We start from the raw sequence: 14,089 nt of genomic DNA on the forward strand, positions 1-14,089 counted from the left end.
CGGTGACATCATGATACATTCTGATTAAGCCTTTCACAACACTGACTTGAACTGTATTATTGTCAGCTACAACATTATAGTTTAAATTTCTTGGATTTCTGGATTTTCTGTTCATAATCTTTTAGCACCATGGTGTGTTTTCTCTAATGTGAATGTCCTTTTAAAACAGCTTGTGCCTTTGTAGTATCTTGCCATTTCTTGCTCAAAGATATGGGCAAATTTCAGACCAACATTAGATGTCTTAGTATCATGATTGGGGGATCACATTTGAAAATAACCACCTCTTTTTCTGTTCCCAGCCCTTAGTATGGCTGTCACGTCTCTCCTGAAGAGCATCCAAACATCCCTCCCATTGATCTTCCATTTTAATTCCTGTCCAGCTCCTGAAGGGAAGTCACATGGGTCTCTCTCACTGTGTCCTGGTTCCAGTTACTGGAACCAGCTGCCTGTTTCCATGGGTGCTTAAATATTCTTCACGTTGACCATGACTCCTGTTGTCCTTGAGAGAGCATGCCTCTCCCAGCAAGCTGACAGACTTTCTTCATGGAAGACAAAACATTCCTCCAAAGAGTTTGTCTCTCAGTTGACCTTCAAGCAGCCTGTTCCTGACTCACTTTTGCAGAAATGACAAAATTCACATCTTCCTTTAGTTCTTGTTGAAGTGGAACTAAGGTTTGTTCATGCTCAGAATGACAATCTTTTGGGTTGTCATATAAAAATACCTTATATGTATCTTTGGCAGCAATTAAGTTACATTGATAAATTAGCAAATTTAGGGAGCATAAAATTCACAATATTATGCCAAGTCACATGCCAAAAGATTCATAAAACTGTACCAAAATATTTTTAAATAAACGGCTTTCCTTATATAATTGAAATCTTTATAAAATTAGATGCCTCGCCTTTCTGTATGAAAGAAAAATTTGAGGTACTCTGCCCGATTTCTCAAAGAGAATTTGGTGTTTGCTACATGGCCTGTATTTTCTTTCTTTCTTTATTTATTTTTAAAAATTTTATTTATTTATTTGACAGACAGAGATCACAAGTAGGTAGAGAGGGAGGCAGAGAGAGAAGAAGAAGCAGGCTCCCTGCCAAGCAGAGAGCCCGATGCAGGACTTGGTCCCAGGACCCTGAGATCATGACCTGAGCTGAAGGCAGAGGCTTAATCCACTGAGCCATCCAGGTGCCCATTCATGGCCTGTATTTTAAATCAGAAATCTGAAACTTACCCTCCAATTGAAGTGAAAATCACTTGGATGCCATAATAAAAATTTATCTAGGGGCACTTGATGGTTCAGTTGGTTAAGTATCTGCCTTCAGCTCAGGTCATAATCCCAGCCCCATGTCAGGCTCCCTGCTCTGAGGGGAGTCTGCTTCTCCCTCTGTTTCTGTACCTCCCCCTGCTCATGTTTTCTCTCGCTCTCTCTCAAATAAATAAAATCCTAAAAATATCCATCTAGAAAGTGCTAATTGTTTAGATATATTTGGAGGAAAAGACTATTGCTTTGTTAAGTAAGTATGACTATCTTACGAACTAGAATGAGAAGTCACATGTTTTTCTAAAATACAAAACCTGGATTCAAATAAATGTTATGTGGCAGAGGTCACCTTAGGCCACTCTCCCTCTTTCTTTTCTATGCCAGGGAAAAAAACCCAAGTGTGAAAATTCCGCACAAATCCCACAATGTTAGCTGATAAAGATTCTACGGTGGAAAAGTTCAAGAAGCACAGAGTGCCTTCTCAATAAGTGTTAGATGTACCAAGTAACTTCAAGTCATTTTGAGCCGGGCATGATGAAATGTTCAGGTTTTTTCTGAGCTGCGGGTTGCAGGAAAAAAAAATCAACATACCACCCAAAACTTGGACAAAGCCCTGCCAGTCTGTTGCATGTGACTTGGGCCATACTTCACAGACTCTGATGCACATTCGTGCTACTGAGCAAATAAAACATGAAAGCAGGAGGGTTTCCCACCAAAAACTTGCTAGGCTGGCAAATGCTATTGAAGTAAATAACTGCATAAATACCATAAAAATGTGGAGCTTTGGAAGGTCACCAAGCCCTAGCCACTTAACTTCAGCCACAGCAGCAAGCAGCTGCTTCAGTGGACAATTTTGTTACGAGGTGTTGGTGATTTAACAAGTTGGCCAAAAGTACTTGGAATGTGGCATAAAAGATTTCATCTCTGTTGGGTTTTACTGTTGCATGCTGGACTTTTTTTTTTTTTTTTTTTTTGGCAGAATGGCCAAAAGTCCCTGCCTTTGGCATACAGGAGCCCAAAAAGAATGCATTAATCACTTTTCTGTAGTATTTTATACACCCTTTTTAATGCTATGTGTATGATTCTATAAAGCTTTACTAAAAAAGAAAAGCAACTGAGGTCTACTTGTCTGCTTTTTTAGAGTCTATACAAACCACTGCCTTGGAATTTTTTTAAAACAGTATTTTAGGGCACCTGGGTGGCTCAATGGGTTAAGCCGCTGCCTTCGGCTCAGGTCATGATCTCGGAGTCCTGGGATCGAGCCCCGCATTGGGCTCTCTGCTCTCTCGGGGAGCCTGCTTCCTCCTCTCTCTCTGCCTGCTTGTGATCTCTCTGTCAAATAAAAAAAAAAAAAGTATTTAAAAAAAAACAAACAAACAAAACCAGTATTTTAGATTTACTGGTGAGTGTCATTTTATCCTTAGACAATGTGAAAATTAATCTTATATAATAAGAAAACAATTTTGATGATAAGAATGTGGTTAGGATACCTAGCTTGGTAGACTGGAAATGCAGCGTGGGATTGCAGAGACCATGTGTGGTGGACCGAGGCAGAATGATAAACTGATAAATTTGGACAATGACTTATCTTCTTAGTATTTGTTTTCTCTTTAAGCTTTAACACTCCATGAATGGCATTTGGTATTTTAGACATTTCTTCAATGTAAATGGGTGTGTTTTCAAAATATATCATTCATTTGTGGGATTCGTAAACATGCAGAACTTTGCAAATGAAAGAATTGGAAGGGTGAAAGCAAGCTTATCTTTGCCTGGAATCGGCAAGTTCATAATTTCTCTTTCTTTTCCCCCCAGTCATCTCTCAGATTGTTAGCTACCTATTAACTTGGCCAAGAAAATAGAAGTTACTGATATTCAAAAACCATCTATTAAGTGCTTGCAACTTGCAGAACATTGAGTTAAATACAGAGATTTCAACAGTAGATGGGGGAGATGCTCTCTGATCTCATGGGGCTCATGGTTGATCTGAGAAGGTGGAAAATTAGACAAGTAATCAAAATAATATGTAGTGAGGGCTATGACATAATCCCATAGTTGCCAATTCTGGATTCTAAATAAGGCCCATTTCTACATGTCATTGAGCATGTGTGATCCAGATGGATTATGGAATCATCCACTCCTTAATGTAATTTTTCAGTTTTCCCCTAAATTTTCACCCAAAGTGACTGCTCTGACTACACGCAGCTTTAATTTCCCTGGGGGTCCAGCCTGTGCACGAGAAGGCAGTTAAAATTAACTCATGTATATTTGGTGGGGAGCTGGGAGGTGGGAAACCAAGTGCTCGTGTAATTGTCATAGAAAAGTAGAAATGCAAAATCACCCATTATTGCATTCCTTCTCTTCTCTGCTTTAGGACATCTCCTTGGCCTCTCCCATGATGATTCCAAGTTCTGTGAAGAAAACTTTGGTTCCACAGAAGATAAGCGCTTAATGTCTTCCATCCTAACGAGCATTGATGCATCCAAACCCTGGTCCAAGTGCACCTCAGCCACCATCACAGAATTCCTGGATGATGGCCACGGTATGTGTCATTTAAGACAATACAGGCTCAATAACAACGCTTAGGGGAGATTATTACCAGTGTTACTTTATGACATCCTCATGAAGCCCACAATGCCTCCTGAGGCAATGGTTGTTTAGATAGGGTCAGGAAAGGAGCAGAGGGATGGTCTGTTGGTGTATAATGCCAACATCCTTGGTGGCATTGTAGCTATGGTATTTTTACTTTGGAATTGAAAAGTTCAAAAGAGAAGCAGTGTGGGAGACCACACAGAATGCCTCGCCAGTGCCCTGAAAGCCTGGCTTTTATTCCGTCTTTCACCACTAGCTTCCTGTGAGAATGTTGGCAGACATCTTGTTTTCCTGCTATTAATATGACTCTCAGAATTATTTGTTACATGCCTATTATAGGGGTGTGGTTAAAACGTAGGTGACAATTCTGTCAGATCCTCTTTATGGCAACAGAAAACCCTAAAGGACGCTCTTTAGATTTGCATTCACTGGAAGAATCTGGCTTCATCCTGACAGCAGATTCTCCGGGAAGTAGAGTGAAAACTGCAGAACAGAAAGAGAAGAATCAATCTGAATAGCGGGAAAACACTTTAAGAACTTCGAAAGAAAATCTTTGACATTACCTGCTAGATATAGTTCAAGAGCATAACCTATTTTATTAAATTCTGCAAATCAGGGATTGGTCCTGTAAATTACATAAAAATACCAAAGAAGTCGAGATTTTTAGAAATAATAAATTCTGACCCTTAAGTAGTCTTCAAAACAAGCTGTTGCTAATTTCCTAGCATCTCATAGGACTTGAAACTACTAGAAGCACAGGAGGATAGATGCATTAGAGTCAAGTGATTCAACTACAGACGCCAATGTAGTTCAAGTTTCTCATGTTATAAAAATGGACTTATTCTCATTCCTTCTTTTTTTTCCTCTTAAAATTTGTCTCTTTCCAAAAGACTGAGTATGGACTGAATATGACAGAAATTTTTTGATCATAATAACTGTCCATAAAATTATCTCATGATGTGTGGTTCAGAGTTAGCTAAGGAGAGTCTCTGATAGTTGTTTTTCCTAGTTCCATAAAGTTTATGGCCTATTTCATAATATTAAGATATTATGGCACACTGGCCACTTTGAACTTTGGCTGTGTAATGTCAAAACAATTGATGAATTCAACTCTTTTAGACAAAAAGGAATTCTGCAACACAGTTCTTTAGTCTCTTGGAGGAAAAATCTGTTCATTAACTCAGTTTTGCTGCAATAGTGGTGAACCAGTAATGTTTTAGTTACTTTAAACTTTTTAAAATATCCTATCCCTAAAAACAGTCCAATGCCTAGCCTGGTTTAAAATTTCCCTCAATACAGTCTGTTCTCTGCTCATTAAAAGGACATCCCAATAATGCAAAGATTTAGGGAAAAAATACTAGGAATCAATGTATTAGGCTTTTCCTTTAGACTAATACTAAGTGATAATTTTCTGTGTAGCTCAGTTTACAATGCTAATTTAATGCTGATAAAGTCCTGCAGTGAATGTTTACCTAATTATCTCCCTGTCCACACTGACCAAGTCAGTATCTAATAAAGTCCCTCTTGGGTGGAACCCTAGTCTCCACTTTTAATATTGCTTTTGCTGCCTTTTTTTTTTTCAGGTTTTCTGAAAATGAAATCACATTAATATTTTATTTCAGAATCACACATTACACATTCCAAAAGTTTGAGCTAAAGTTTGAATCCTTAAATGAATGGATTTAGTTGCTAAGGCAGCAAATAGTTATGGCTAAAATGGGACCAATTCTTTTTTTCCTGTGCAAGTATTAGATCAGCTAATTACAATGCTGTGCCGAATTTTGTTCCTTCTTGCCATAATTTTGGAATGATTCGTTTATTTCATGTTTGTGGAATTCATGATCTTACATTCTGTGCAGTAAATATGCTTTCAGTATTGTCTTCATTTCTTTACATTACTTATGTATTTAAAAGTCTCCACACTCAGCTTTTTAAAACTTTTCCAACAAATGACATATTTTATACAGTTACTGTGTCCATTCCAGAGATCCTCATGGTAGATAACAACCAAGGAACATACATCTAATAGAGGTAGATTTTGTTTACTGGCACTGATACAATCTTTTCTGAATTTCCCATGGGTATGTTGAATAAACTGATTAAATTAGCCAAATTCTTGGAACAATATATACCTGATAAGCCTACTTATTAATTAACTCATTTCATCAAGCTTAGACTCTCATTTTTTAATATGTTGTTTAGGCAGTCTTGTGTTACAACCAGAACACACACACACACACACACACACACGCACACTCACACGGACACACACTGATTTTATCAGTAGCCTGTAATGAAGTCATTTCAGAATATGGAAAGCTGAAAAAGGCAATGGTACCATGGTTAGGGTTAGCCAAGCTCAACTATGCTCATTTGAAAACAGTTCTCACAGATATTAAAACAGTGGTATGCTCTAAGCACTATCATTTAAACATGAATTCAAATAATTTAGTAACTTTTACCCTGTCACCAGAAAACTGACTTAAGTTAGTTTAAGTGAAAGTGTGATGATAGGAACTAGTAAGCACAATTTTGAGATGTTTGAGGCTCTGACATTTCAACTTCAGAGCTTACGAGAGAACCAGGGAGAGCATCAAAGTCCTAGAGGAAAGGAAAACAAACAAACACATCTTTCTTACAAGACTCCACTGATACCAAAAAACCATATGGTAAAACCGTTTTACGTTGCTCATAGGAAATGACTCAGACTTCCATCCCAAGCCATTCATTCAGAGTTAATAGAAATAGTTCTACTCTTTTTCTGTACTAATTTTATAGGCCATAACAATTTTTTTAATTAATTTTATTACCATAACAATTTTAAGCAATGAAATAGTCATGGTAGGGGGCCCGGGGGTGCACTTCAGATAGACTGAGAGTGAAAAAGGATATCATTTGATGATAAGGGAGAAACCAGAAAAGCTGTAAAGTATAGCCCTGAATCATTGACAGTTCAGAGATCTGGCTCCTTTTCACAAAGGGTCTAAAACAGTATCACACCACCATGATCCCCGAAGGTATCTCCATATTTCACATGATACCACTATTGATACTCAGAAAAAAAGTGATTTTCAATTACCGAGGAAAATTGAATTGTGACACTAGTATAGAGGCTGCAGAACCATTGCTATGTTGAAGGAGATATTCTCCCAAGACTTACACAATTTTTCAATGGAACCTAAAGTATTCTTTTTCTGGAAAACCCATTTATAGATAACATCACATCTCTCCCTCTCACCTCCAGTGGCTCTGGAGAAATGAGGTCTTAAAGCACAATTAAATTCAAATCATTTGATTTGTTTTTAAAATTATTAGCCATAAGTAGCTGGACATTTGTAGCACTCTCCCACTGCCAAATTTAAATTCATTAATCCTGAGTGTTTCCTGATTTAGTTCCAAGAACTATGTAGCAATTCGGTTATGGTTGAAAAGTCTACATGCACACACTAAAATAACTGTGCCTGCAGATTTGTGATTCAGAAAAGGAGAAGCCATGTCTCAGGGGAACCCCCCTCCCCAACCAGCTTTGCCGAGATCCTTATAGACATTCTGCAGTGTTTATACAAGTTAGCTCTAGGCAAGCTGGCAAGACCTCAGAAATAAGGTAAGCACTGGCAAGGAAATTGTGCAGTGAAAGCAGGTTATTGAATTTCCTTTCTCAAATGCGAATAACCTTGAAGCCAAGAAAGATAGCCACCTCTGCTCTCTCCCTAAGTCCACGAAAGGCCACCTCCCAAACAGGCACAGCTCAGGAACCCTCTTGACAACAGACTGCAAAGGAAAATCTAGAGAGAACTGTGAAATATTAACATGCAGCATGCTTAAAGAACTAAGTTTACAGCATCCACTAAACACAGAACTTTGGAGATAAAATGCTATTAGAAACCTGGTTCTTCCAGTTCTGTGAATTCTTTGTCAGTGGAGACTATAGGCTAGTAATAAATAAGATCTTAATGTTCAGTTTTTAAGGTAGTACTCATACATTTCAAGGTCTGTCATGCTAGGATCTCAATTTTCACAATAAATATGTTCTTTGAAAGAGTCTGCACATAAGACATATATTTTAAGGACATGGTGACCTGTGTTAAAAAAAAAAAAAACACACAACTATGCTTCATTCTTTAACAAGGACACTTTTCCATCTAATTTCCTTGGCATCACCTTTGCTAAACAGAGCCCTTAAAGCTTGTGACAGTTTCACAAACAGACCCTCAGGATCGCTTTTGGTCAGCAACCATGGTCTGTACATTTCAGCGCCTTTAAGTGTTCTCTGCCACCTTTCATCTGCGACTGATGCCCATAATACACCAGTTTCTCTTTCATGTTAGCCATTCAAATAAAGACCTAAAAGAACTTTGAGTTGCCAGGCCAGGGAGATGCGCTTGAAAGTAAAAGGGGACAATTTGCAATGGATGAGTTTCATTAGGAATATTGATTTCTGATATGCCGTGGATATCTGGGCTGATGCCTAATTTCATGCCTGTGTATTAGAAAGGAAGAGAGGACAGAAATAACCATAGCGTTAGAAACAGAGAAGAAAATACGAAAAGACTAGAGAAGAGCTAACTTTGAGCTGATAATTTTCATTAATCATTAAAGTGAAGGACAAACAGTGCTGGCTGTCAGGTACAAAAAAGCCATGATTTTTCTGCTGTTTCCCAGCGGTCTGGCACACCTTCCATCACCCGTAGTATACTCTGTGGCCACGGAGAGACTTCCACTTTCTTTCCTTTGTTTGTCCATCACAAATCACTGCCTTTTACTTTTTTTAATTTTTTTACCTTTAAGCATTTAACTGAACACGGATGGCAAAAAAAAAAAAGTGCAATATGGACACATTTGTATTGTCTTTCTTTTGGAAGCTATCCATTTTTATACATAGGAAACGTTAAAACAAAAGAAAAGAAGGACGCAGGGAGGAAAAGAAAAAAAAACAAGTTGGCAATGTGTGGAAAAGAACAAACAGGCAAAATATTGGCAACAAAGACCAGATAGGATTTCAAACTGGGATAAAGTGAAATATTTGTGAACTAGTTAGGAAGGAGTGGTTGAGAATAAAAGTCAAGCAGATTCAGAAAAGTCAGCAGTAGATTGGCTGCTTTTAGAGCTCAATGCAAATGATACTGAAAGATTGACAAATTGTCTCTTTCATTCTTCCCCCAAACTGTAACATTTTTTTTAAAAAAAAGGACAATAATCCAGCATTAGATTTTAAATATTTCATACCATGAGATTCAGAATCAGGCTCTAGATTATTTTTTGTTGTTATTCCATAGTACAACGATGGAAAGCATTCCATTTGCGAGAGATGTCTATACCTATTTTATTGCAAATGGTCAAAATTCAATGTATAGGGTAAACAGAAACTAATGCAGCAACACATCCTGATGAGAATATTGGAATAATAAATTAATGGCAATTCTGAAATAAATCATTTGATTATAAGCAGGAAGTCCACCCCAGTTCCCTTTCTCTAAGGGAAAACCATAGAGCTGAGATACGGTATCTTTCATAGCAAAGCAAAAGTGTGATTCATTTTTTAAAACTTATACTTTGGACCTGAAACTAATGTACCATTATCTGTCAGCTATACTCAAATCAACAAAACAGAACAAAACTTCTACTTTGGCATTAAGCTTTTTAAAGAGATGGCCGCATCTTGAAGTCTACTTGTTATAAGTTGATTTCTAATTGAATTCTACATTTCTTTCTGCTCATCATGTCCTACGGAGGTAGAAAGAGGTCAGTGACTTCAAGTCCACAAAGAGGTGGTGAGTTATGTTGGCTTGAGACGAACAAGGTGGACCCATGCCACGTGTACCCACACATGTCGAAGACTTCCCAGCTAATCCTTAGTGGTTCAGTCTTAACGGTTCTGTGCTTTTTAGTAAAGTAAGAGTTTCTTAAAACAGCACTTTTGAAGAATTGGAGAGCATTCTTGCTGTCTCAGAAATTTATTGACAGTCTTGTAACATCAGCAATCTGTGGAGCATTCCCTGGTTTACACAATCTTCTTCCTTTTTTTCTTCTTTTTTGTTTTTTAAGATTTTATTTATTTATTTATTTGTCAGAGAGAGAGAGAGAGAGAGAGAGAGAGCACAGGCAGGCAGAGTGGCAGCAGAGGCAGAGGGAGAAGCAGGCTCCCTGCTGAGCAAGGAGCCCAATGCGGGACTCGATCCCAGAACGCTGGGATCATGACCTGAGCCGAAGGCAGCTGCTTAAACCAAGTGAGCCACCCAGGCATCCCTTTTTTTTTCTTTTAATGTAACAATGAAGATAATGCTTCTCTTGGAGTTGTCGGTGCCTAATCTTACTAAACAAAGTTTAGTGAGGGTTTACTATCATTCTTTCCTATTGACTTGATGTTGATGTTTTTCTTTTAACTGGATGTTTTTCTCCCAAAGTTCTCTTTGGCTGGTTACTTATTTTTAATGCTTTTTCTGGCTTGCCTTCAGAAGCTTTACCTCTTCAAACGTTCTGGCTCAGAAATTAAATAGGAACTCTGCTCCGTATTCATTTTCATATAATGCTTCCATCACAGATTGACAAATTCTAAGGTATTCACTTTGAAGAAACTTGAATGTAGTTGCGAAAATATTTGCAGTATACTTAAAACATGCTGACTCTTCCATGTCTCAGTGGAAAATAGGATTGAAATGCGATTTTCTTTTGTTAAGTAAAAAGAATGACTCGAATATATCTAAAATTGTTAAATATGTTGAGCATAGTATCAACTGTCATTGCTTTGTATTTTTCTGGTCACCCTTTATATCTGTTAGTTATCTACCCTTACAGTGTCACAATGAGAAGAGACACATTTCCCAGAACTTGAAAATCCGTTAAGGAGATGTTAATTAACTTGGTCAAGAACACTCAGCCACTTGATGTTTGGCCAGAATTAGACTTTAGACTGGGTGTTTCCACCGTTAGACACGGTATCTGTTATTTGAAGGATTCCTCCACACACCTGCCAGGTCCACAATAAAACAGGAAATCTATCCACATGCAGAGGCAAGATAGTACATGGTGAAGAAGGCAGGCTCTGAGCATAAACTCCTAATAGCTATGTGACCTTGGCTCAGTGACCAATTTTTCCATTTCTCAATTTCCTTATCTGTAAGAAAAGGAAAATAGTAGAATCTGCTCTGTGGAGTTCTTGTGAGGATTAAAGAAGTGAATACATTTTTTAAAAGATTTTATTTATTTATTTGACAGAGATCACAAGTAGGCAGAGAGGCAGGCAGAGAGAGAGAGAGGAGGAAGCAGGCTCCCCGCTGATCAAAGAGCCCGATGCGGGGCTCGATCCCAGGACCCTGAGATCATGACCTGAGCTGAAGGCAGAGGCTTAACCCACTGAGCCACCCAGGCTCCCCAACAAGTAAATACATTTAAAAAAAGGGAGAATGGTGGAGTGCCTGGGTGGCTGAGTGGGTTAAGCCTCTGCCTTCGGCTCAAGTCATGATCTCAGGGTTCCTGGGATCGGGCCCGGCATAGGGCTCTCTGCTCAGTGGGGAGCTGCTTCCCTCTCTCTCTCTCTGCCTGCCTCTCTGCCAACTTGTGATCTCTGTCTGTCAAATAAATAAATAAAATCTTAAAAAAAAAAAAGAAAAGAAAAGAAAGGGAGGATGGTGTAAATGTGTAACAAATATTATTTTTATTTTTAGTACTATGAATAGTTGATGAGAAAATCCCAAAATCCTAAGTAGACAAAAGTGGGCAGAAACTGGTGGGCGATGTGCATGATCCCGTAGGCCCAGAGACAATTCATGGTGTTAACCATAGGTCAGGGAGTCTTAGGGAAGCTTCTGAGGGGAGAGGAAGAAGGTATCAGTTTCTGAATTTGTTTTGCCTGAGTATGTAGCCACTTCTATTGATTCCCCCAAACTTACTCCTTTATATCCCCCATATTATGTAAGGAGAGCACCAACTTCTTTGTGCAACATACTTCGAACACCCACAACTACTAGTTGTGTTAAAGAACAGACCCAAACGGTGACAAAGAAGAAGGATTAAAAGATGGGTTTCATTCCAGATTATCAAAGATAATGTCTTGTCTTTGCCCACTGCTCCTTTATTCTGTGACTCTTGAATTCTTTATTAAAATTCACATACGTCCAGAAGAAATACTTGATTTTTTCTGTTTTCTCCACCTTAGTGGGAGACCGCCAGGGTGGAGGGGGTGGATCTGGGTCTTTTTTGTGTTTTCCCAATATCTAGTATGTTTGCTAGAACATTGTAGGTGCTGACCAAATGCTTGTTGAGGGCAAGAATGAATCAGGTCTCACTTTGTTATTGTTTATGAAATTAATGGGGAGGAGACTTGGGTGGGCACGTGAGGAAGAGAAAAGCTAAAAGTAGAAAAGTATAGACAACATGGATAAACTCTTTCTCAGAGTTGTAAATGCTTACTTACTATGATTATTGTCGTTGTTGTTATGTCCATTATATTATTTCCTGTAGGTCCGTCCCAATTTCTCCTAGCCCCTCAGCACAATGGCTGTTTTCACAACTAATTATTACAAAATAATTTTATTCGATCATCCCACTGCCATTATTAGAGATGTCCCAGAGCACATAGCTAGCCCACGGAAAATCCTGGAGGGGGCTCGGGAATGCAAAGAGGTGCACTTTACTGACCCCGAAGGAGTCCCTCCTCCAGGGCCTCAGCCTGCAGATCTGTGAGCACTGCATTTTCAGAAGCAGGATTTTAGTAGCTTGAAACCCAGACACAGAGCAGTGGTCAATCTTGGTTATTCTTTTAGGTAACTGTTTGCTAGATCTACCCCGCAAGCAGATCCTGGGCCCAGAAGAACTCCCTGGACAGATGTACGATGCCACGCAGCAGTGCAACCTGACTTTTGGGCCCGAGTACTCCGTGTGCCCCGGCATGGACGTCTGCGCCCGCCTCTGGTGCGCCGTGGTGCGCCAAGGCCAGATGGTGTGTCTCACCAAGAAGCTGCCGGCCGTGGAGGGGACACCATGTGGGAAAGGGAGGATCTGTCTGCAGGGCAAGTGTGTGGACAAAACCAAGAAAAAATATTATTCAGTAAGTGATTTGCTTGTCACGCAATGCCTGGGGACACAGGATCCGAAGTCCATTCCTGTGACATGTGTGGGCACTGTCACGAGAAGTCTTTCTTTCCCAGTTAAAATATTTTTCCTTGAGATGCCCAAGCAGAGCATTTGCGGACTCATCTCTGAGTTTTGAAGTCCCAAAGAGAGCACTGACAGAGGGCTCAATGCTTCTGTCTTCTAAGACTGTCCTACAACTGTGCATTCTTAGATACTCTGACAGCAGCCAGAACAAATTCTTCACCCAGTCCTAAGCAAAGGGGTTTATAATAGCCTTCCCTCTAGAAGTCTCTCTGCTTCCTGCTACAGAATGATAGACCTGGAGTCTATTACTCCCCCGTGGTGTGGGCGCAGGTGGCGTGGGGATGGGGGGTGGGTGCATTTCAATATCTGTCACATTCCCTCTCTACAGAGAAGGACTCTACTCTAATGAGACTGAAGCCGAACTCAGGTCAAATGCATTATGCATGTGACGGAGGGTCTGTCTCCGATGGGATGTGTGGTATCAACAAGGGAATGCAGAATGTCAGTGCTAAACAAGGAGAAAAAATGTAAATGCAACCAACCATTCTAGGCATCATATATTTTGTCAAAGATGCAGGATCAGAGTTGACAGAAAGTTAGTTATGGTTCAAGTGGTTATTAACAGCAATGCACCATATCAGAAGGCACAGAGAAACCCAGGACTCCTTGCAGTGTGCTCCGTTCTGCCAGGGAAACATCCAGATCCTAGTGCCAGGGGGCAGCAGGGAGCAGAAGCAATGACTTGCTTAGAATTGGACTTGCACTATAATTCCAGAATGTCCAATATCTGTGGCCATGTTCAAGTCCATGAAAATTTATACCTGTATTGGGGTTTCCACTATGGCATTGGATGCAAGTGATTTCTAAATGTACGTTTTGAATGTTTTTTTTTTCCCTCCCTTCTGCATTAAAATGTCTTCTATTTTCTATTTTAGACATCAAGCCATGGCAACTGGGGGTCCTGGGGGCCTTGGGGCCAGTGTTCTCGCTCATGTGGGGGGGGAGTACAGTTTGCCTACCGGCACTGCACTAATCCCGCACCCAGAAACAGTGGCCGCTACTGCACGGGGAAGAGGGCCATCTACCGCTCCTGCAACGTCATGCCCTGCCCACCTAACGGTACGCTGCTCCCAAGTGTCAGCAAC

The 14,089-nt window shown here is 39.7% G+C and overlaps 1 protein-coding gene across 2 annotated transcripts in view; it reads left to right on the forward strand.

The window, feature by feature from the left end:
- The window catches only part of ADAMTS5 (ADAM metallopeptidase with thrombospondin type 1 motif 5), a 49,070-nt gene that overhangs the window by 21,581 nt on the left and 13,400 nt on the right, over positions 1 to 14,089 (forward strand). For both annotated transcript variants that reach the window (XM_047721469.1, XM_047721479.1), the window contains 3 exons: positions 3,631 to 3,798; positions 12,611 to 12,894; positions 13,880 to 14,063. In XM_047721469.1, coding sequence (XP_047577425.1) covers positions 3,631 to 3,798; positions 12,611 to 12,894; positions 13,880 to 14,063 — 636 coding nt within the window. The remainder of the gene's footprint in view (positions 1 to 3,630; positions 3,799 to 12,610; positions 12,895 to 13,879; positions 14,064 to 14,089) is intronic.

Source organism: Lutra lutra, chromosome 1 (genome assembly GCF_902655055.1).
Source record: "Lutra lutra chromosome 1, mLutLut1.2, whole genome shotgun sequence".
NCBI lineage: Eukaryota > Metazoa > Chordata > Mammalia > Carnivora > Mustelidae > Lutra > Lutra lutra.